This window comes from Polyodon spathula, chromosome 12 (assembly GCF_017654505.1).
Source record: "Polyodon spathula isolate WHYD16114869_AA chromosome 12, ASM1765450v1, whole genome shotgun sequence".
In the NCBI taxonomy this organism is placed as follows: domain Eukaryota; kingdom Metazoa; phylum Chordata; class Actinopteri; order Acipenseriformes; family Polyodontidae; genus Polyodon; species Polyodon spathula.
The window spans coordinates 39,513,407-39,538,811 of NC_054545.1; the positions used below are offsets into that span (position 1 = coordinate 39,513,407).

The 25,405-nt window shown below is 38.2% G+C and overlaps 1 protein-coding gene across 1 annotated transcript in view; it reads right to left on the minus strand.

Annotated features, from left to right (window-relative positions):
• Positions 1–22,969: 22,969 nt before the first annotated feature.
• The window catches only part of LOC121324138 (speckle-type POZ protein), a 143,534-nt gene continuing 141,098 nt past the window's right edge, over positions 22,970–25,405 (minus strand). The window contains exon 11 of the mRNA XM_041265653.1: positions 22,970–23,633. Within this exon, the coding sequence (XP_041121587.1) occupies positions 23,489–23,633 (145 nt within the window). The 3' untranslated portion in view covers positions 22,970–23,488. The remainder of the gene's footprint in view (positions 23,634–25,405) is intronic.

The following is a 25,405-nucleotide window of genomic DNA, read 5'->3' on the forward strand; positions in this document are numbered from 1 at the left end:
ACTCCTAGATCTTTTTAAGATTCCTTCTTCAATTTCAATATCTCCCATATGGCATTTATAATGCACGTTTGTATTGCTTGCCTCCAGTAGCTTATGCTTTTCTATAGTAGCTGCTTTTGACACCATAGAGCATGGCATTCTTCTTGACCGCCTTCAGAAATATGATAGAATCTCTGGAACCTGACTCTCCTGGATGTCCTCTTACCTATCCGAATGCACGCAGGCTATTGTCTGTGCAGAATGCAGTGGTATTGCAAACCCAGTCACTTGTGGTGTCCCCCAAGGATCTGTTCTTGGGCCCTTTCTTTTTAATATCTACATGCTTCCCTTGGGTCGCCTCATCTGCCAACACAGCCTCATGTTTCACACCGTTGCTCGCTTTAAATCAACTCTCAAGACCCACTTGTTCTCTTTTGCTTTCCATGCTCTTTAAGCCTGCTATCTGCTATTAGCTGCTGTGTTGTTGCAACTATTTCATGTATTATGTATTTTTCATTGTATTGTATTGGCATTGTTTTATGCACTTCTCTGTATTTAAAGTATTATGGATTTTGGTATTACTGCATTTTGTAAAGCACTTTGTGATGGTGGTCCACTATGAAAGGTGCTATATAAAATAAAGATTGATTGATTATTTGATTTAAGAACATTTTAGTGATGTTCTGGTAGCTTCAGATTTAGGACTACACCACTAGTTCATTATGGTTGACCATGTTTTTAAATGTGCTTTACCATACCTTGCACTGCTTTACTATGCTTTGTTAAACTTTGCTATGCCTTTACAGCAGTAAGGTGGCAATATAACCATGTAGCTATGGGAGCAAATAACTGTGCTGAGCTGCTGCTGGGATTGTCCTGCCTGCCCGATGTCTTCTACAGGGGGTGGTTCTGAGCTCCTGGGATTGTCCTGTCTGCCTGGTGTCTCCTACCGGGGATGGTTCTGAGCTGCTCTCAGATATAACAAACTTGCTGAAGGAAGGTATAACTGGAAAGCAAGCAGATGAACTCAGTTCCAGTCTGGAATCAGTGCTGATTGTCTCATCATAACGCAACCCAACTACACTGCAATATTTTGCTATCCTAACTGAGGTTGCATCAACATGCCTAAAAATAAAATTGTGCAATTTTTATTTTTTTTATTGAAAATCATTCATTTATAAAAAGGAGTTCATTATTATATTTAACAAAAAAAAAAAACCTGAATGCGACCCATTCGAGCTTGGGATGCAGAGCACAAAATAATACTTTGCGAGAAAATGAAAAAAGTTGAAAAACTGTAACAAAAATGCGAAACAACAACCTTCAGGGAAAATGAAAAAAGAAAAGCTAGCTTTAACTACATCATCCATAACGTCTAAACATAAAAAAAAAAAACAATCAAGTGGACAAATGTTTTGACTATTGTGGCTTGAAACTAACCCTGCACCCAGTCTTGGGTTTTATTCAGGTATATTATTTAAAATCATCAGGAGCCAGGAGCTTGATTCAAAATAAATTGTTTCTCCCTTAAACAATCCTATTAGTAACCTTACAGACTCAAGTGTGACTTATTGATGCTGTGATGAGAACTGAAATCAGTTCAGAGCAGGTTACCAGCGATAACCAGTGACTAACAGCCCATTTCTAGCACCACCATTTTCAGCAATGGATTAGAGGTGCAATGTTCCGGTTACACAATTACTGAGAGCGAATCAGTAACAATCTGACCATGAGCTTCAATACAGAATCTGTCACAATCAAACCAACTAACGCCAGGGGTCTCAGAGTGCCTCTCCTGGTAAAAGAACAGCCGTAAGTATTGCAGGGGGAGCCATGCTGTCCAGGAATGCAGATCAGGCTGTGCCAAGTTGCTGTTCTTTGCACGGGGTTCCAGAGGGAGCGTCACAGTGGCTCTGACAAAACTGACAGGGACCGTCTCAGTTGTGGGATCGGAGGACGCCCGCTGAACTTCAGTGCACCTGAGCTGTTGGAGGTAACTGCTACAATGAGGAAAAATATTACGGGACAAAAATCAAGGGGTAAATTAGTTGGGTACTCAATTCACAATATAAAATAATAATAAAATAAAACCACTCATTTTATTTGAGATTATTTGTCTTGTCTTTTTTATCCATTTGATATAAACTAATGTTTATTTCACTTCTTGATCTTCACTTAGATCATTATCAGTTATCAATACCTGTCGAAAAAACATGTTCATGGGAATTACTTGGAGAATCTGCGTAAGTATCTGCACACCCTTACTGTCGATATAACCTGCTCCACGTATTTTAAACATCATCAATTTATCAACAGACCCCTATTAGTATTAAAGTACTAAACTTGGATTACCAAATGTTACTTTAGGTAAGGATGTCAAAGACTAGTGCTAATCTGGAAACAGGTGTATGTCTGAAATATAGATTTAAATTTGGGGGGGGGACGGGACACGATACAACATGCTCATTTTGTCAGTTTCTAGAAAACACAGGCCAACTAATGAGTTCCCAGCAGGGGATCGTCCATTGACCTCCCAATACAAGGACACCCACAGATACCACTTGACCATCTGTCTGGTCCAGCCCGTTGTTCCATTAATGTGTCTTGCCATTAGTGATCTGCTGAACTATCCATATTTAATTCAAGGAGTGTGGCTAATGTGGAAGCCCAGGCTCGCAGGGAGCACAAAAAATTTGCAACCTGCTGACTGTACCGTCTGCTGCAGAGATTTGAGTCAGAGCTCGCCAGAGGGGAAAGTAAGTGCTACCTCTGAGCACAAACAAACTCTTTGTTGCAAACTGGTGCTACACTAGGTTTAAGATATATCTGTTTCCATGTTTTCAGATAGTGTTGCCCCTCCAAACCAGCTGCTTACCCTTCTGACCAACATGCTTTCAGCCAGTAATAAGCTTTGGCCAAGAAAACACTGTTAAGGTCACCTAGGCACAGTTCCTGAGAAAGCATGGAACCTGAGAACTTTCTTTAACCCTATGTAGTCAGATGTTTCGCATGTGTTTTTTTTTTTTTCAAAACTGCACATTTGATACTATGTAGTTAATATGCCCCCCAAAAAAGTATGATATATAGAATTATTTAACAATCTTTTACAACTAATGCCACAGTAACACAGCAGGTATTAATATGGTACCCTTGCACAGAACCTCAGTGTGTTTTTTACCATTGTGTTACAATTGTTCTATGAAAATATTACCACTGTCAAGTCAGCCTCATCCCATTGTTGATGCACCTGTGTACCATTGTTTGTTAGTGCAGAATCATTGCAATGCCATTGAACAGCATTTGGCATGCCACTTGGAAACAACTTCACAATAAATTATGACAGTTCAAGAAAAGGATCAAAAAGGAAAAAAGCACTTAAGCTTGGCAACATCTGTTGCTCTGGTTTGGTGGAAAGAAACAGGCGATTGGCTTCACAGCAGGAAAGGAAGTGGTCCATTGATCTTCACAACTGAAGTGCGTTGCAACAGTAAGAACATAAAGTGCTGCCGTCCACACACATGCCAGGCTGAATACAGGAAACTAAGCAGTTTGTTACACGATAAAAGGTTACGAAATAGTAACAGAAACTCAATAAACAAACTTAATAAAACACAACAGTACACACCTTCAACTAGAACTCTTTACCAATGTCTACTGAGGGAAATTATTTGTAAAGCCTTGGTTAATAAGCGATATGTGTTAATAAGTGTTTGTAATTAGTGCTCCAGATAAGCTTTTGGGTCTGGAAGTAACTTATCCTTTAATTTGAATACTGAGAGAGTAAAATGTATTTTCAGGGGGTAAAATGCAGCATTACCTTGAAATCATGAGTAATCTTGATAAATACTGTACAATTTTTAATGGTAATGGGGTAGGCATTAAAAAAGAGCCTTCCATTTTAACCGCAATGTTACTTTGAACTGCTGTACAACCACACGTGTGTTCTACAAGGTTGTTCATCGGCTCAGCGCATTTTTCAAGCTATCACACTGACTGCAAATTAATTATGTTACTTATATTTCAACATTAAATTCTTAAACTCAGTGACCATGTTAAAACTTCAATATAAAGCCATACAGATAAATAAGGAAATGCATTAATAAAGTTATACAACAGTTTAATATTTTAGGCACCTTTTTTTTTTTTTTTTTTTTTTTTTTTTGCGGTTGTTTACGCTTCAACCTGTGTAGCTTTGAATTTTTCTTATCCTTACTGTGATTGGATACAAAGACAAGAGGGCTAGCCATAGATTGGATAATGTTTGTTGTGTTGTTTTTTTCTTGTGTACAGTTTCCTAGTAACTGAAAATAATGTATTCTGGGAGATGCAGCTTGTCGAGGTTTTAGGAGAGGTGTCGTTTTAATTTTTAAGTACGCTAAAAAGTGGTACGCAGCCTAAACAGCTTCAGCAAAGAAAGCAAAGAAGCACCCATTCAAAACTGGCATGTTATGCTCTTTTTAGCCTTTTACATCTTTTATAATTTAATTTATCATATGTTCTAGTCTTAACATCATTTTTAATGTAATTTAGCATATTTTTCCACCATTAAGAAAACAGTATGCAAATATTTATCATATGCAAAACACTGGGTCTTATTTTTTATTTATTTTTTTTAAATAACTATGAGGTGGACTAATTTTGTTTTGTTCGTTGTGAATTGTTTTCGTTCTTTTTAGACAACTTGATTGTCTGTTTCCAGTTTAAGTTTGCAAAAAAATGATGTATAATTAATGGTAAATCTGTCTGACAATAGCAAACACACATCAGATAGCAATTAGTTGCACCTGTATCAAAATCTGTCAGCGTACCATTTTCTTACATTAGACAGGTCAAGTTTTGGTGCCTGTACTGCATTCTGACGATGTATCATTTTCTAACACTACAGGTCAGGGGCAGACAAGTGGTGTAGCAAAATTGCTCTGCGTATTGCATATTTAATTTAGTGCATATTCAGATTTTTTAATGAGTAAAAAAGGCAGGTATGCAGCTTATCTGGACCACTCTGTAATATTGAAATCTGAAAACAAAATCCCCATTCCAATGAAAGGCAAAACAATTACATTTTGTACACAACCAGTCCGGACAAAAAGTAGAGAGATTGTGACTGTGCAGCGGTCCCCAACCCGTCATCAGTGAGCAAACTCCAGGTGGTCCGCAAACAACTCCCAAAATTCGGTTACACAGTTCTTGCAAAAATCAATTTCTACACAATCACACATTTGGTAAATGTGTTAAACTTACTTTTCACTCAGCATAAAAGTAGAGCACTGCATTTAAGATCCCTAACTCGGTTGGAATGACTAAATAATACAATTAAAAACAAACACATTAAAACCAGTCTTTGTACTTTTCATTTTCAACAATATAAATTATGTGATACAGTGTTGCCAGGGGTATAGGAATATACATATTAATATCATAGTTTTTAGCTGCATATATTAACAGGTTAATGTGAAACAAAACGAGGCTATACAGCCAGTATTAGCTTGACTTATGAACTGTACCGTAGTGTGAACGATGGATTCCAGCTCCATGTTATTATACAGGTTTATTTAGCCTGGTTTAATATCTCACAGGACTATATATGTCAAAAGGAAATTCTATTAACACTACTTCTGGAAAAAGTGTACAGTCTGTTCTTGACTCCAATCATTTTTAATTTTTCAAATTGCTTCCCACCCACCTCGTCTTCCAGGGTTTTTTATATGTACATCAAGCAAAGTTGATGAATAATAGTTACATTAGAAAAGGATAGATTCATTGGCTACACAAGGTAACGGTTGCTGGGACAGCACTGGCATTTACATTTAGTGCATTATTTGTCAGGAAGTTTTGTAAAACAAAAAACTCTTAAACCTACAGAACTGAGACACCATTTATCTACTAAAGCATTCAGAATGTGAAAAAATAAATAAACAAAAGAATCAGGAACTTTGCCTTCAGCAACTTTCAATGAGCAAAATGACACCATTCCGTGCAGACCGGGTAACAAAGATTCAAGCCCAGGAATCTCATGAAGTTAGATATATAAACACTTTCGACATGTACTTTCACATATACACATACAAATTCATTTCAAAATGCTGATGTGAAAAATGCATGTCAAGTGGACTGTGTGAAAAATCCGAACATGAAGGTGTTCCCTACATTGAAAAGGTTGGGAACCATTTAGGATGGCCACCTTTTCCACATGCAAAAACGGGACACCTCTCATTTCTTATGCTGGGGTATATTTACATATTTTTTACAACTTTGTTCTACTGTTTCCCCCGAAGAGCGGGGGTGGGGGGGTAATGATTAGTTGTAGTGATTGTGAAAGTAAAATGATTAGAAATGGAACCAGCATAAAATATTTGTGAGCTAGTTTTTCATTCAAGTCTGTATTTCAAATAGGTTTATATAGCTTTTACTGTTGTGGACCTTTGGCTGTCACTATAGTTGCTGTTCTGTTTCAATAGCAGCGGGCTGTGTTTATTCATTTTTAGAAAGAGAAACTCAGGAAAGAACAGAAATGCAGCACTCTGACTGAAACACTTCACAGCATGTTGATGCAGAGTCATTATCGGCATGAGATGGGATGTCGGTGTGGTTCAGTTGTATGTGCCAATTGAAAGGTTTCTGGGAGCGTGCCTGGATAATTTTTTAAAATTTTTTTAACTGGCAAGCGGCATTGCAAAATAATGCAGCAGGGGCGGTGCTATGATGCGCTATAAACAGATATGCTATGGTGTGACTGTGGCGCTAAACCGTAAGATTGCACTGTGTCTACAAATTCAGGACAAATGCTGTCCCGTAGGACTAGGACCGGGACTTGATCTTCACATTTCTGGACTGTTCTGCTCAATTAGGGACGGGTGGTCATGCTAGGACAACTGGGCTAAGGGATTTAAGGTCTGCTATTTATCAAAGTTTAGCGAGACAAGCTTGCAGCAAGGATTCTACAGTGCTACTGACAATCTACAAGAGCTCTCCTCCGTACAACAGCGCGTGTCTGTGTATGCCTGAATGTTGATCATGAAAATGATTAGATCACATCCTCATAATACCTGCTTTTAAGCCCCGGTAGATAAATCAGACAGCTGCTAAAAATCGAGAAACTGTACCATAATAATGGTTGCTTGCTGTAGGAGAACAAATGGCTCCTTAATTCAATTAGCGCCTCGGATTACTGACCAGTAAAATGCTTGCTGAAAACACGACCTTCATGGCTCCATTCTGCCTGTTTTTTTTTTTCCTTTTTCTGAGAGTTGACAAAGTAGCCAGTGAAGGGCTGAGTGGAACATCACACAATCATCAAGGGCTGAAGCAGAGGAATTGTGTTTAATACTGAAAGGACAAGATTCTAAATGATGGGGATTTGGTCTACAAGCAACGACCAACAATGAAATATATACTATGAAGTTGTTTCACCTTTAATGGAACTTCCATAGGGTATAGTTGCATAAATGAACTTGCCACATTCTGTTTTTGTCCCATGTGTACTGAATCATGTTCCTCATGTTTCCCATTTTGCATCCATTTGTTATGTTGAATAGCATCATGAGATATTGATGATATTTCTCAAAGATGGTGTTCCCATTCTAAAAATGACCTTGACGTGCACAAGTGGGTCTACACAATTCAAATTTCTGAATTTGTTAATATTTCATTTTCAGTCATTACTGATTGGCAAATTCACATTTTCTAGACCCTTGTTCTCTACACTCACTGGACATAGAAGTAATTTGTTGCTGACCAGTTCACCTGACGATGCTAAACGTCTGCTCTGACAAGCGGGGAATGTTCCAGATGATAAAGTAATCATCTCCTGTGCTGATACTATCCATGATTGGCCTGGATGAGACAGACTTCAGTCATCTTCCTTGGCCAGTTCAAGCCCCTGCTCTCAGCACAGATGAGCATCTGTGGGATTAACCTGAATGTTGAATTTAGGCCACAGAGTCATCACCAACACACCCAAAACTACAAAACGCCTTAGGTCTAACACCACCCCAAGCACCTAAATCTTGTAAACACACACACACACAGTTTGCAAATGACTTGTCGCCAGTGTTTCTTTATACCTCAATTCCTTGAATTGACAGCTTTGATTTGTGAAAGGGGCGGGGAAGAGATGCTGCGAATCAATGAAGCAATATGAGGATTCCTCTCCAGTCCACCCCATCACTACTGCAATAATCACACTTAGGACTGCTCCAATCCTCGGGTCAGATGGAAAGGGGCCCGATCAATTATTGCAGTTCAATTTACCAACTACACAGAGAACAAAACAGCAGTGATTTTACCTGTCAGTAAACACCTCCCTGATGTCACATTTAAAATGATTGTAGCTTACAAATAATTTCATAAATCTCAAATGCAGTTTGTTTTAAGAAAAACAGAATAGCAAACATGTCTCTTCATTTTTAAAACTGGTACATTAGGTTATCCATGCCTTCCCTCTCAGGAAATCAGTTACACTTACATTTCTCAGGTCATACACCTCTTCAGGATCAAATGGTTATTTTGGTAAATAGCCTTGTTCCATCAAAACTATTGAAACATCTTGTTACAATAACCCTACATTCACCATTTCCCTCCTCTTCGTAAAATCGTTTTTCTCTCAAAGACTGGAGGGGTGTAAAGAAAAAATAGCCCTGCAAGCGGCTTAAACATGCTTGATCACTCAGCTCATTAGCTATCAAGTGTGAGCTGTGACTGAGACTCAGCTTGGAGGCTCACACAGTGCTGTGAAGTACATTTAAGAATCACATGGGTTTTACTCTCATTAGAAAGCAATGTACATTATTCTGTATCTGCACGGTATGGGGTCTTTTCATGGGACTCAAGTTCAAAGCAGCTTGACAGCAGTGGAGAATTATGGCTTTAGACTGAGGCTTGGGGTCAAACAGCTTCAACAGCACAAATAGCACTTACTTGTAGAGCTGAAATGAATCAATTAAGCAAAGTGATGGTTCAGGCAGGTGTAGCGTCAAAGTGGGTCATAATATTATTCTGTATATGAAATTAACAGAAATTGAGTCTATAGAGGTGGTCCTAAGCCATTCTCTGTGTCTACTTGGTTTCAGGTCACAAACTCCCCCACTGACAAAGAATGTTTTTAAAAAAAGAGTCATATACTAACTGCTGGACAAGTGTTTTTTCCTCCCCAAACAGCTGCATGAGTCACTTGGCACCGTCAATATCTTGCAGAGGGTACAAGTCAGACAGTTCTGGGTACTTTGACACCTAGGAAAGAAAACAGATCATCTCATAAATCCAGCCGACATGGAGCGAAACAGCGGACCAATTGAACAACCAATGAGAAACACCCCATGTGGACTCAGGCACAGCCCAAAATAAACAAACTGACCAATCACAGGGTGGAAGTGAGAATCACAAAAGCAGCCGTGCGACTTTCAAAGGATGTGCTTCCCACACTAGAAGGGTGATCCACACGAGGAACAGCGCTCAAGGGAAGTGAAAGAATGCTCCCAACATGAGACCTAAGGCTCCACACAGAGAAACAAGTCTGAACTTTGGCAATCAGGAGAAGTGCTTCTGAGGGGAAGTGGTGAGGTCTGAAATTAAATGAAAGCTAAACTGCTCTGACGAAAGTTTCTGAAGTCATGTAAGTGCTCAAATTCACGGAAGGCAAGGAAGATATGTTCTGAAGAATGGCTCAAATCAGCTTTGAAAAGAGCCGTAGCTCTTTGCCCTACAGGAGAATGAAACAATAAACGGGATACTGCATTAATTGAAAAGTGGGGCTTGGTTTCCACGTGGCTCTACGAAATGGATGGAAGCATAGCCAGCAGCTGGGCCTAAGGTAATGTACTAGCCGTATAGAAGAATTGCAACGAGAACACTTTTACAAACTACATAACTCATCATTATCTGAACTGAGTTACGTCTGATCAACGGAACTATTTCCAGTTGGAAAACTGCCAACAACAAAAATAATGCTGCAAGACTAGAAATCAGCAAGCTTTGTTGAAATGTGCAGCCCAAAGGAGTTGCCTCATAAAAGCAGAGAATTTGAGCATTGCCCCATTTCTGAGTTAATTTGAATATACAATTAATTTAGGTTGATAACATATTATTAGTTTGGTAGATCATATCTAAACTAAATAAATTAACACGGTAAAACTAATTTGCTAAATTAGGTACTGGAATGTAGGATTCCGTTCTGAATAGGAAGTTGAATTAATTCTCATGCATTTTGATATGAAACATGATCTATTATGAGAAACGGGTATTGAAAATATTAATGCAAAGTAGACACTTTGTGTGATCAGCTATAATTAATATTAGTATATTAACCATGTACGTTATGGTCGTTGTAATCGTTTGACTATGAAATCAATGAACTATTCATGCATATCTCTAACCAATAGCCTTTCCTTTCTGTAATTAGATTAGTTGTGCACCCTGGTTTTATTCTTAAATAAACTATTGTTTTATATTTCTGACACATTGTGTGAATGTTGGTTATTGTCAAGTGAATCCAAGTTTTATATGATCCAGAATTTAAATATGGTATGTCTCATTTCTTACATTTTGACGTCCCAGAGTGGGCGACTAGAGACTAATTTATATTTAAATAAATTGTCTATCTAATTCACTACACAGGGAACTCACTTTAACCTCAGATCAAATCATGTAAATACCCGGTCTTCGCTGGGCACTCTGCAGGGAGCATCGCATTAGCTCTGGTGCTCCCGTGGGCTAGGGTGGCAAAACTGGCAGGGACTGTTTCTTCTTATCATGCTGGAGTGAACCCTGCTGGCCAGGTGCCCAAAGACCTCAAAGGGCATGGGGAGGGAATCTATCCTTTCCCCCTCCCCAGCCCATGGCTTCCCTATGGTCAGGCCAAAGAATGTTGTGTACAATATTTATAAAATAGCAGTGTAACCCAGTTTACATTTTCATAAATAATCTATCGCATGAGTTTCCCAACTCAACATTTGTTCACCCTAGACTGAAATGCAGTATATTGAAATGTGAATTTTTAAATGAATGTTTATAAAATAGTTTAATGTGTTTTTCTCCGTTTGATTTGTCCAAAAGATAAATATAAACACCAACCATAATACTGTCACCCAGGAGAAGGCAGCTGTGATACCCATCATGCTCTTTTGTGTATTAGAATTCACGCATGAGAAATCAAGCCCATACTGCTGGGGTTTGTCAAAACTCCAGCACATCCTATCCTGTGCCTAGAACACACAATTCAAATGTGGAGAAACACCCCATTCTGTTAAACAGTAGCAGTCTTTGTGTTATGGTTTATAGCAAGTTGAAATGAGTTTGCATTATGATTCAGGTGACTACATTATCATATGTATTACACCAGAATTCATTCTGCAGTTTGAGCCATGCACAAGATGACATTAGACACTGTGCACACAGCAAAGTCATTGTGTAGTGAAGATACCTTAATATGCATTCTGTAATATATAAAAGCTGCATTTCCCTGCCTCAGAGGGAAGAATGACCCTCTACAGCTCGGACCAAAAGTTTTGCATCACCTAGAATTTTAGGATTGAGAAAAAAAAACGAAAAAAAAACTTTATGAATATAAATTTTGATATTTTATTTATTATGTAATTAAAGAAACTACAAAATAATATTGCAAAAGTCTACCGGAATCATGCTAGATTTCAAAATGTCACATTTTTCCATTGTTGTCAGTCTTTCATTTAGTATGTGGGAAAACTACAAAAGCAGGATGTAATTCAATGTGTTAACATAACATTATTCAGCAGGTTTTATTCTACTTTATGAAGCTAAATGTGTTAATTCTATGGGGTGATGAATAACTTTTGGCCAATGCTGTAGATACCCCCCTCGCCCATTCTGGTGAACAGACTTTACTGCAGATGTCTAACCCCAATACAACCTCCCTTCAGGAATTCAAGGAGCTAATCATTGAAGAATGGTCACGACCCCCCAACAATAATCCTAGCATGGCCTGTCCCAGTTTTTGCTCACTGGAGTGGTCTTGGTGCAGCTGTGCATTCAGGATTATGGTTTGACTTTTATGAGTCACATTTGTCCAGAATCCCACACTAACAGTACATCAGCTTTTCAGAACAGGTTTACTATTAGGTACACGCCTGTGTCTAATCTGGGTTTGAAATACTAATGCTAAAACAAAAGCAGTGCAGGCTATTGGCTTCAAACGGCTTATTTTAAAAGCCATGTTTATCGACTGAGTCAACACGTACTAATTTCTTGCTTGCTCTGTAAAGCCTTTAATATGGTTGGATGGTGTAAATATACACTGATATAAAAAATGTTCTTTGTGCCTTTGGGGTAGGTTTAACATTTAATTTCACGGTGACTGTAAAATAAATATGGCATTTTTAACCAGTAAGGACATTAAAAGGGACATTTGGCTCCATTTATTGTTACTAAAAAGAACAAAGTGTAAAAGTTGAAACCCCTGCAAAAGCCCCTCGGCATGCTAACCAGATACAACAGCATATGTCTGTCAAAGACGTTTAGTAGAAAGAACATATACCATACAGTGACAACAAAAATTATATATTTGTTTGATTGAAGAGGGTAAAATTAGGCAAAGTTAAATATTTCATTTAATATTGGTGTAGGGTATCCCGTGTGGTCTGTGTATAGGGAGAAAGCACACAAGTATGCAATAGCAAAAAGCTTTTCTTCATTTGTTCCACAAGTGTTCCAATGATAGAAGTATGAAAAGCAACTACAGCATTTCCCACAAAAACAACAAAAATAAATCCTACTAGCAAGAGTATTATTTCCATATAACATAATATATCAGGGCCCCACCAAAGGTCTGAACAAACCTTTCACCCCGCCAACAATAACTGCTCCCCCAGTCCTCTTTTTAAACCTATTCACCAGATAACTCCTCCCTTGGACCCTACCAATCTTTAATAACAGTGCACCATACACATAACTTATTTGAATTCCCCCCTGTAGCTGCAATGCAATATTATATAACGTTATGAATTTGTACATTATAATAATTATTAAAAACTCAATTTTTATTAAATTAATCCTGCAAATCGCCATTAAACTCCATATTCAATAGTCTTGCTTTTCCCTTTTCTCCAACCCCCCCCCCCGCCACTCCCCCTGCTTTCCACATAAGCAATGGACTGCCCCTTAGGCTGTTTTCCCATAAGACTGTGTCCTTGTTGCCTTGCTCGCCCTTACCAACATTGCATCGCCCAGCTCCCACTTCCTGCCCCAGGAACCCAAACGCAGGTATATTTAACCCTGCATCATGCACGCTGCTTCCAAACAATTACATTCAATCAATTCCAGCATTTCACTTAATCTAAAATACCATTTACATTCATCTTTGTTAAAATAGTTCACTATTTGAAAAGCCAATCCACGGTTTATAGAATTATTATTTTACTTGTTTCTCTTTTACGTTTAAGTTTTTAAAAACTTGGCAGCACGTTTCTTAGGAGATGTTCACCTCCCCTTTGAAACATCGTCTGCCTTCAGTGCAGCAAACCACATAACCCTGTTTTTTCCTTTGGATAACCAAATCTGCCCAACCATCTGCACTCTACCCATCAATCACCCACAACAGGTAAGTTACATTTTGTTTTCCTTAACATCACTTTCATTTCCCCATAACTAAATTTATTTGTTATTTCTACCTTATAAACAATACTGCTCAAATAATGTCCTGATGCTTGTGATGCCACCTAATCCATCACAATCAGATTTACCAGGTTTTGTTTGTTATTTTTCACGATTCAGACTGAAGTGAGTATATCCCACCTTCTGATGTTATGTCAATGCAATAATAGTATTGCCTCCTATTGGAGCCAAGAATTGCACTGCTATGAGATTGCAAATTATTTTACACATTGCTTTTTTTTGTTTCCAAGTTCGCAATTGGATAAGTGGTTCTCAGGACAAATGACACATGGCCAGATTCCACATAGCAACAGACTTCGACAATAACTACAGTGCCTATAGAAAGTTTACACCTATTTAACTTTTTACACTCAGCCCGATGGTTATGTGTATATTACTGAGACACCTACCTGGCTTGTTTAAAAGTACAGACAAGGGGCTTCCCAGTGATGTATACAGTGTATGTATGTGGTACTGCTAGCAGGAAATACGATCGCCTGAATTTAAGCCCCTCATCATGTGACAGGGTTTACAGCTTAGGTTTCGTTTTGAGTCAATTGCTCTTATCAATCAATGTTAACTGAAAATACATTAAAACACAAAAAAAAAACAGTTACATGCATTAAAAAAAAAAAACGACCATGGCACGTTCTGCAGTTCGGACAAGAGCATGCGCACATGACGCATGCCTCAGGTCTCGCAGTGTCGTAAATGCCGAAGCGTCCTAAGTCAAGGATCGTCTGTAGTAGTTTTTTTTTTTTTTTTTTTTTTTTTTATTTATCTACACATCCTACCCCACAACTTCCAAGTGAAAAAAATAATTCTAGAAATTTAATTGAAAATAAAAACTGAAATAGCTTGGTTGGATAAGTGTCCACCCCCCTTGTAATAGCAATCCTAAATTAGTTCAGGTGTAACCAATTGCACCAAGGAGCTTTCAAAAGAACTCCAGGACAAAGTTGTTGAAAGGCACAGATCAGGGGAAGGGTATAAAAAAATATCAAAGGCCTTGAATATCCCTTGGAGCATGGTCAAGATGATTATTAAGAAGTGGAAGGTGTATGGCAGTAGAAGACCCTGCCTAAATCAGACTGTCCCTCCAAACTGGATGACCGAGCAAGGAAGAGACTGATCAGAGAGGCTACCAAGAGACCAATGGCAACTTTACAAGAGCTACAGGCTTTTATGGCCAATACTGGTCAAAGTGTGCATGTGACAACAATATCCCAAGCACTCCACAAATCTGGCCTGTATTGTAGAGTGGCAAGAAGGAAGCCATTACTCAAGAAAAACCACCTTGAATCCCATTTGCAAAAAAACACTCAGGAGATTCTGTAGCCATGTGGCAAAAAGTTTTGTGGTCTGACAAAACTAAAATGGAACTTTGTGGCCTAAATGCAAAGCGTTATGTTTGGTGCAAACCCAACACAGAGCATCACCCAAAGAACACCATTCCTACTGTGAAGCATGTTGGTGGCAGCATCATGTTATGGGGATATTTAGCATCAGCAGGGACTGGGGCACTTATCAGGATAGAAGGGAAAATGAATTGAGGAAAGTACAGAGAATTCCTTGAGGAAAACCTGCTGCCCTCTGGAAGAAAGCTGAAACTGGGACAGAAGTTCACCTTTCAGCATGACAACGACCCAAAGCACACAACCAAAGCTACACTAGAGTGGCTAAGGAACAAAAAGGTAAATGTTCTTGAGTGGCCCAGGCAGAGCTCCGACCTAAATCCAATCAAAAATGTGTGGCATTACTTGAAGATTGTTGTCCATCAATGCTCCCCAAGGAACTTGAGAACTTGAACAGTTTTGTAAGAAGAATGGTCAAATATTGCCAAATCTAGGTGTGCAAAGTTGGTAGAGACCTATCCCAACACTCTCACAATTGTGATTGCTGCCAAAGGTTCTTCCACCAAGTATTAACTCAAGGGGGTGGAGACTTATCCAATTATGATCTTTCATTTTTGTATTTTTAATATATAATCTTTCTTAATAAAAACTTATTTCCCCATAACAGTGTGGAGTATGGTGTGTAGATAAGTGGAACAAAAATCCTCATTTAAAAATGTATGAAAAACTCTGAGGCACTGACACAACAAAATGTGAAAAAAGTTCAAGGGGATGTAGACTTTCTATAGGCACTGTATGTCCTTACTGTTCCAGATATACATGACAAACTCATCTGTACCATACATATACTGTAAAGGTACAGGCATAGAGGTAGATTAACACTCACTTTACATATACTGCACTTCACAGATCTCCTTCCACTATCCCTCCAAAAGTGTGACTTCTGTCCCTTAACAATTACATTTCTTCTCCTAGGCTTCCTAGGTCTCTCAATATGAAGACACCAAAGGAAAAAACACAAACACCATTTGTTTAGGGATTTCAACCAACAAGTTAAAGACTGTTCGTCAATTCCAAGCAAAGCTGAGGTTCGCATTTTAATCAGCCGGGCACACATTCGGCCGTGCATCATGTTTAATGAGACGGAAAGGGAATGTTTTCATTTTGTGATTCGCAGGTAACAAATGGACCAGTGCATCTCCAATGCAGACCTGCTCGTTGAGTGCAAAGAATTCAATTGGATAATTTTATACCATTAAAGCATTCATTAAAGGGGGGGTGGGGGGCAACTACACTCTCCCAGCTAGGTTATTAGAACATTTTATCATTACTAACTCATTTCCCATATAAAACTGAAATAGTGCTGTCCTCAAATGCATGTTACAAGCTTGGGAACACTGCGGTTGAAATGTTTGTGCTTTGACGTAGTATTAATAGGACTGCTTAGAGCATTTACAGCTGCACCCCCACCCTACCCCCTCCTCAGTCAGGATCACTTTGAATCTAATATACACTACCTTGGTGTCTGTTTACTATGATTTTGTTCAAGTTCCGCTTTTGTGCACTCTACTTCATTAAAAAAGCAGACCTTATTGATTGTGAGTTTTCAGCTTTAGGGGAAAAAAACTTTGCTGTTTCTTAGCAGGGAATGGCCTTTACCACATGCTGCTTTTTTAATATAAAGTAATAACAACATTTTACAGGGAAATACCAATGAATCTAACACATTCATCTGGGGAATCATAAAGAGACATCCTCCTTAAAAGATGTAAATAGATATTGTTAAGCCAGCAGGTTTTTGCTAATCCTAAAGTACCCACTATTGGTTGCCCATAATTTTCTCTAACCTCTCAGGATAACTGTGCTTGTAATACTTGATTAACTAGACCCAGTATTTCACAAAAGTGTGAATTATTGTGTAATGATGAATCTGAATACATGACCAAAACACTACATAGCTATTTGCAGTAGCTATGTTAGCAAACCCAAGACTTTTTGATGATCAACTTTCTGTTTACTAGGATAGAACCATAGCATAGGTAGCCATTCACCTGAAATTTACTCCAAGAGGGTCCAGATAGAAGAAATTTGAGAACCGCTGCACTAGATCTGAGAAGGTAAGCATGGCTTATCCTGGTCAGCACCAGGATGGGTCATCTCCAAGTGCTTATAGAGCTATGGTCAAAAGTTTTGCATAACCTAGAATTTTATGATTGAGAAAAAAAAAAAAAAAACTATATGAACATAATTTAGATATTTTGTCATGTAATCAAATAAACTCCAAGATTACATTGCAAAAGTCTAACAGAAGCCATAATAGTTTTACAGTATTTCATGTTCCAAATGTCACGTTTCAATTGTTGTTAATTATATGGAAAACTACAATGCGGTATGCAATTAAATATTTTAATATAACATTATTTCAGCAGGTTTCATTTGATTTTATAAAGGAAAATGAGTTAATTCCATAGGGAGATGCAAACCTTTTGGCCACAGCTGTAGAACCAAAACACAAGCTGTTAGTGCAGCAGGCATTTTGATATCGGCTTCTTTCTACTCTGTGCACATAAAGGATCCCACAACATATTTTGAGAGAACGATCATATCACAGCTGAGTTCCAGCGCATCATACTGGTGAATTTTCAAACAATTCATTTCCTTTGTTAAGCACATCTGAATTTATCCTGCCTAAACACATTTTAATTAATAAACCAGCTATACTGGTGCACTCCATTATAACGTTGGGTTATTATCATAACCTTGGTTGCCTAAAAGAAATGTAACCATTACCAAATGGGTATTTACCTGTAAAGAACCCAAAACCCAAACAGAAATACCAAAGCTGCCCGCTACCATGTGACGCAGTCATGCCTGCCCGAGAGGAAACAAAAAGTCTGCAGACACAGCTACCAGTATTATTTTTACTTCAAGCATGCTGCAATCATAGACGACAACCATGAAAATTAATGGTTACATATCCATTTCCGGGAACCAAGGTTATGATAACGTTCAACATTCCCTATCAAGTATGAAATGTAACCATTACCGAATGAGTGAGTGTACCCAAGCTGCCGCAAGGCCAATATTGCACAATGACCAGACTGCTACAAGGGTAAGCTGAGGCCACCTTGTGCGTCACTATTCGGAACCCTATTAACCAGTAGCTGCGATAAAAATTCAAGGGAGAAACTGACTTCTAGGATATGCTGTAAGGGTAGCATGGGGAGCCAGAGGCCAAATGGCAGTACACTAACTTTGTACGCAGTTCCTTGAAAAGCAAACCGCAGGCACCTCCTGTGCCCTGGTATTAGGGGGAAGTGGAAATACATGTCCTTGAGGGCCACTGTGGTGAACCAGTCACATGGCCTTGTTGACTGCAACAGCAGTTGCATGGTCAACATTTTTAACTGCCGTCGACTCAGATACAGGTTGACCTGTCTGAGGTCGAGGATTGGTCTGAGGCCACCATCCTGCTGGGCACCAGGAGGTATTTGGAGTAGAACCCTTCCATCAAGTGGAGAGGGTGTACTGTGCAAATAGCTTGTTCTTGAATCGGAGCCGACACCTCGAGACAGTACTGCAGCATCTCGCGGGTCTGTGACAAACGTAATTACAGCCCGAAAGGGAGGGGGACTGTGCATGAATTGGAGAGACTAGCCGGTCTGTAGTGCACTGATGCCAATACTCCAGGTGGTTCCCAGAGATAGATAGATCATATATATATATATATATATATATATATATATATATATATATATATATATATATATATATATATATATATATATATATATATAGCTATAAGTCTACACCCGCCCTTTCAAAATTTTCACCTTTTGTTGCCTTATAGCCTGGAATTAAAATGCATTAAAATAGGAAATACCATCGCCTGAAGTTAAGCCCCTCATCATGTGACAGGGTTTACAGCTTAGGTTTCGTTTTGAGTCAATTGCTCTTATCAAATCACTGGTAACTGCAAATACATTAAAAAAAAAAAAAAAAAAAAGTTACATGTACTAAAAAAAAAAACACGAGTCAGGGCGACCATGGCATGTGCTGCAGTTCGGACACGAGCATGCGCACACGACGCATGCCTCAGGTCTCGCAGTGTCGTAAATGCTGAAGCGTCCTAAGTCAAGGATCGTCTGTAGTTTTTATTTTATTTTTTAAATTTATCTACACATCCTACCCCACAACTTCCAAGTGAAAAAAATATTCTAGAAATTTGAAAATTAATTAAAATAAAAACTGAAATAGCTTGGTTGGATAAGTGTCCACCCCCCTTGTAATAGCAATCCTAAATTAGCTCAGGTGTAACCAATCACCTTCAAAATCACACACCAAGTTAAGTGGCCTCCACCTGTGTTAAATTGTAGTGATTCACATGATTTCAGGATAAATTCAGCAGTTCCTGTAGGTTCCAGCTGCTGGGTAGTGCATTTCAAAGCAAAGACTCAACCATGAGCACTAATGCGCTTTCAAAAGAACTCTGGGACAAAGTTGTTGAAAGGCACAGATCAGGGGATGGGTGTGTGTGTGTGTGTGTGTGGTATATATATATATATATATATATATATATATATATATATATATATATATATATATATATATATATATATATCAAAGGCCTTAAATATCCTGTGGAGCACGGTCAAGATGATTATTAAGAAGTGGAAGGTGTATGGCACCACCAAGACCCTGCCTAGATCAGGTCATCCCTCCAAAGTGGATGATCGTGCAAGCAGCAGACTGATCAGAGGGGCTACCAAGAGGCCAATGGCAACTTTACAAGAGCTACAGGCTTTTATGGCTAAGACTGGTCAAAGTGTGCATGTGCCAACAATATCCCAAGCACTCCACAAATCTGGCCTGCATGGTAGGGTGTATATATACACACACAGAGACCACAGGAATTCAGGCTTCAAAACATCATAAATTGCTTGGCAGTGAAAGCCCCATGGTCTGTCTGGACACTTGATACACAGCTATGGCCCTATAGAATTAACTAATTTTACATCTTAAAGTCGACTGAAACCTGCTGAATTATGTTATGTTGATATTTAATTGCATACCGCTTTGTAGTTTTACATATACTTAATGAAAAACTGATGCATTTGACATTTCAAAGTCTAACATGAAATACTGTACTACTATTATGCCTTCCGGTAGACTTTTGCAATATCATTTTGTAGTTTCTTTGATTACATGATGTTAAATAAAAGATCTAAATTATGTTCACATATTCTTTTTTTTTTTTTTTTTTTTTTAATTAATCCTAAAATTCTAGGTGATGCAAAACCATTTTAAAATTACTTAAAATATCTGTCAATTTTCCAGTGTGTGTGGCACAATTTCGCAATAGCAATTCAATTGTACATTTTTTGTTGTGTAGATTTCACAATACAATTGCACAATATCTCTGGCCTTGCATGACTCTCCCTCTGAAGTTACCCACTATTGAGAATTTACTTTCACTCTATCTGTATGCTATTGTTTTTACCTGGCATACTTTGTTGTACCTTAGCAATCATTATTTAGAAAGCACGTCTTTCATACAGTGCTGACTTACACCATTATAAGTGGAGTCCTCCTGCACCACTAATAACCCTGCCAAGGTTTTACTTGCAAAAAAACATAAAAAATGAGTAAGTGGGTCCCAAAATATAAAAAGAACTCAGTTGTGCAGGTGTTAGTAACCTACATTTTCCATAATCATCTTGTAACAAACTGGCTTTTACTGCAATGTTCCAAACACTGGTACCGGACTTATCCAAAGCTACACCTTACTAGTGTTATCAGATAAACAATGTTTAGGGTTACATTTAGGGGCATTATATGGTTAAACATTGATGCAATCTGAAGATACAGCCTTCATTAACTCAACCAATCAAGAGGACAGGACATATCCAAAAAGTACACCTGTAAGAACTTCTGCAAAGATTGCCCTACCAAGATTCTTCAAGATTGTGTGAGCAGTTCTCAAGACAAGAGTAAGTGTAAAATACCTACCTTCACTACATGCCATCACAGGGATAATCGTCACTTACATGGGTAAAATAAATGCACACACCAGGTGAAGACTTTATAAAACAAAAACAACTTCCACATCCGCAGTTATTCCATGACACTGTGTGAAGCAGATTAATTTGTTTACAAAAAAATTGCACAAAAGACACAAATGCAATACAATACAAAATAGTTTAAATTTATATGTTCAAAAACAAACAAAATGTTACTATTAAATGTATTCCACATTTGAACAGAAATCTCTCTCTCTGTCAGTATTCACGCCCTACCAATAATGTCACATTTTGTTGAATTACAATAATGTGTGCAGTTTTTCCAAAGTTGTAGTGGTTAAACTGAACGTTGTTAAATGGGGAGGTTAAATGTCTGCATAACTTGCAAAGAAAATGTACAAAATGAAATTTAATGGCTGCATAAGTATTCAGCCCCTTAAGTCAGTACTTGATAGCAGCACCTTTTGCAGCAATTATTGCTATGAGCTTTTTTGGATAGGTCTCTACTAGCTTTGCACACTACAATGGTGAAATTGTTGCCCATTCTTCACAGGAACATTGCTCCAGTTCTGATAAGTTTGCTGGGGATCGTCAATGGACTGCAATCTTCAAGTCTCACCATAAATTTTCGATTGGATTCAAGTCAGGACTTTGACTGGGCCACTCACAAACATTAGTGTCTGGGTGATATGATGCATCTTCCACTACTTGATGATGGTCTTAACTGTGCTGAGAGGGATAATCAGCGCCTTTTAAATTTTCTTGTACCCTTCTCCTGCTCTGTGCCTCTCTACCACTTTATCCCCGACTTGTTTTGAAAGTTCCTTGGTCTTCATGGTTGCTTTGCTGGATCACTATGTGAGTTGCAGTTCGAAAATCTTTATGTACCTGAGGGAAATTATCTACAAGTTAAACCACTTTGAGTACACACAGGCTGAAACCATTTCACTAATTTTGTGACCTTTCAAACAAATCATTTGCAATGAGTTGATTTAGGGCTGCAGTAGCAAAGGGGTTGAATACTTATGCAACTGAGATTAATCTGTTATTCTCTGTAAATCTTATTTATATTTTATATGCACTTTTTAACTATCGATATGGTTTAGTCTGTGTAGATTCTACATGTAAAGTAATTTGAAAGTGTCGTGGAGTACGCTCAGGTGGAAACAAAATGGGAAAAATTTGCAGGGGGGTGAATACTTCTGCAAACCACTGTGTGTGTGTGTGTGTGTGTGTGTATATATATATATATATATATATATATATATATATATATATATATATATATATATATATATATATATATATATATATATATATATATATATGAAATTCGGCGAATTAAAATGCTCCGCTGCACAGCGTGGATGAGGGACGCAGCAGACAGGCTTTTATGGAAGAATCTTGGGGAGGCCTTCATCATTCATTGAAAAAGGCTTTAGATGATGATGATCTATATAAGTAAAACAAACCGAAAACAAAAATCTGTCTTTAAAGACATAATATTAAAGTTGATTGAGAAATGTAGAAACAGCTTTTTTTTTTCTTTCTTTCTTTCTTACAGAAATAGCTTGGCTAACCTGAACAATAAAACGTGTTCATTCTTTTTTTCTTTAAATAAAAAAAAAAAAATCCTTTTTTTAAATTTAAATGGAGATAAAAGTAAAAAATAAAAAAACATGTTTTGCTCAAAATCTGTACAAATTGCTGGGGAAAAAACATCAGACTTATTTGTGTGTTTGTTATATTAATACAATGAACAAATGTAGTTAAAGTCTGGGCTGAGCTGTTTTCATTGTTGCTTTTCAATTTTGAAACTTACACTTTAGTTTATCTGCTTTTCAAAGGAAACAAAACTAAAAAACAAAATGAGTTACATTTTGGAATCGTTGTTTCAGCATCATAGCCTATCCATTTGCCGTTTGCTTATTTTATTTTTTGTTTATCAACAAAAGCGACAAGTTCAGAAAAAGGAAAAAAGTAGTGCAAAGTTTAAAACAGCAGTACGCTTTTGTTTTTGCTTCAAAGCCTCTGGTTAATTTGTATTATTATTATTATTATTATCATTATACTTTTCTCCTTGTTAAAAACAGTCTTTATCCTTAACCTTCATCCTCTGCCGCTCTAGTTTAAAATACAAATAGCAGGCCGTTCCATACAGCTGACGTCTACAAGGAAACACGCTATCGGGAGCAGTAGGTCACTATGAGAATCAAGGTCCGGTCCCCTTCTCCCATCAGCTGCCACTGCTTTTTAAAAAGTCTCTGTGTGGATTTCTGCACTCAGTGAAGTCTTTCTCCACGCTGCAAAGGCACCTTGCACAGGCCCTGCACTGGGCAGCGGCCAATGGCTCCAGGCAGTGCTGACTTGCATTTTTGTTTCTGATAAAATTCACAAGCATCAACTCACAACAGTTCTCACACGGAAAGGGAGTTCAGGTTGGTGAGGAAGATCTGGTAGATGGGGTGCAGGAGGAGGGAGAGGATTGATGGGGTGGGGGGTGGTAGGCAGGCATTAGGACTGCTTCAGGCGCTTGCGGGGAGGGCCAAGGAAGGGGCACTGTGCGGACGCCAAGGAGCGGTAAGCCTCTGCCACCAGGTGAGGGTGAGACACCACCATGGACTTCCAGCCAGATGTCTCCATCACGTCCGCCGCATGGCTGAGAGAGAGAGAGAGAGAGAGAGAGAGAGAGAGAGAGAGAGAGAGAGAGAGAGAGAGAGAGAGAGAGAAAGCTTGTTAATCAATATATTTGTGCAGTTTATTATAGTTGAATTGAGTACAAAAAGTAGGCTTTCTTGCTGCAGTATTCTATAGAACAGAATATGGCTACCGGACCTTATATTGCTCACTGAGCACCCCAATAGAAGCGTACCACTCAGGCTCTTAGTGGGTTTAAAAAGACTACAAAGGCTATCAGTAGTCTTTGGCATGCGCAAGTTCAGTTTAATGAGTACAAAACATATTGAAATTAAAAATGTCCTTGATAATATTCAGATAGGTATTTAGTTATAGATAACTGAACTTTTGTAAGTTTTAAAACCATGGTACAAACCATGACAGGGCGTGTGGTTCCCATGAAACCACAGCTTCATTTAAACGAGCTACTGCACAACGCAAGTGATCGCAAACTATGTATCCTAATTCTGCTAACACATAATGTAAAACAAATAACAGCTTTCTGAAAACAAACTTCAAAGTCAGCGTAGACAAAAAGTATTCCTGTCGGTTGTCTTCAAGTTAAATCAGTACAACAGGTGTGATCTAGCACAGCCACCTCGCTTCAAACAACCTGCTACTCAATTTTTACACAGTTAGAATTTTAGACCCGAAATGGGCATGCACTCGGTACTAATCAAATTAATTCCTAGATGGGACAAACAACATGAAAGTGAACATGCTGCATATACTTTATTAAAGCATGCCAGATGCCCTTGGGAAACTGAGTTTTGGGACTGTTTCTAATCAATTTCCACATCTGAATAACATGGCAAAGCTTTACCTTACACTTCCAACCAATTTAGTGGATGCACAATGTGCAGTCTCACTGTATGGTCAAGTCATCACAATACAGACAGAGAATGTCGGCAGCAACTGCTGGGGGATATTGCATGCTTGCCCTTAAATGACAGCACTATGTTTTAGTAAGGAAGCAAGTACCACTATATATATATATATATATATATATATATATATATATATATATATATATATATATATATATATATATATATATATATATATATTTTTTTTTCCTCATCCACAAAAGCAAAACTTTTGCTGCAAAAGACTTTCTCTAAAATTCTTTGTTTTTGAGAAATTATAAAATTATCATTGGGGTATGTAAACTTTTGACTACAACTGTGTGTATAAATCAGTGCTTGGAAATTCTGGGCTGTGATTGGTTAAAACCTCATCAGAGAAGCAAAAACAGATTGAACTATTGCCCTAATATCCCTACACCACAGGGCAATGTCTCCCTCTGACATACATTTGGTTCGCAACACTGTCAGTCCTACCCCTTTTCAAAGGAATGCACTGCCTTTCCCCTGCACTCCTCACAAGAGAAAATGGCTGAAAGTGAAAGAACGTTAGGTTATTATCACAACCCTATTAAGTACGAAATGTAATCATTATCTAATGGGTAGGAATGGTAGCAAGGCAATATTGCAGACCAACTAGAATGTTACAAGGCTAAGCCAAAGGCCACCTTGCGTAATACCATTAGAAACCACAGTACAAGTAGATAGGGCTAAAAAAACTGAGGGAGAAACTCACCTCTATGTCTATTTATAAGGGTTGACCCAGAAGCCACCTTTAATACTCTAGTTCCAAAGTCAGGGTTTTGAGGATCCATAACCTAAGTCATTAGAACCAAGATAGTATTCAGCAAAATGCAGGATTGGTATGTAGCGTAATCCTTGTCCTGGTCTC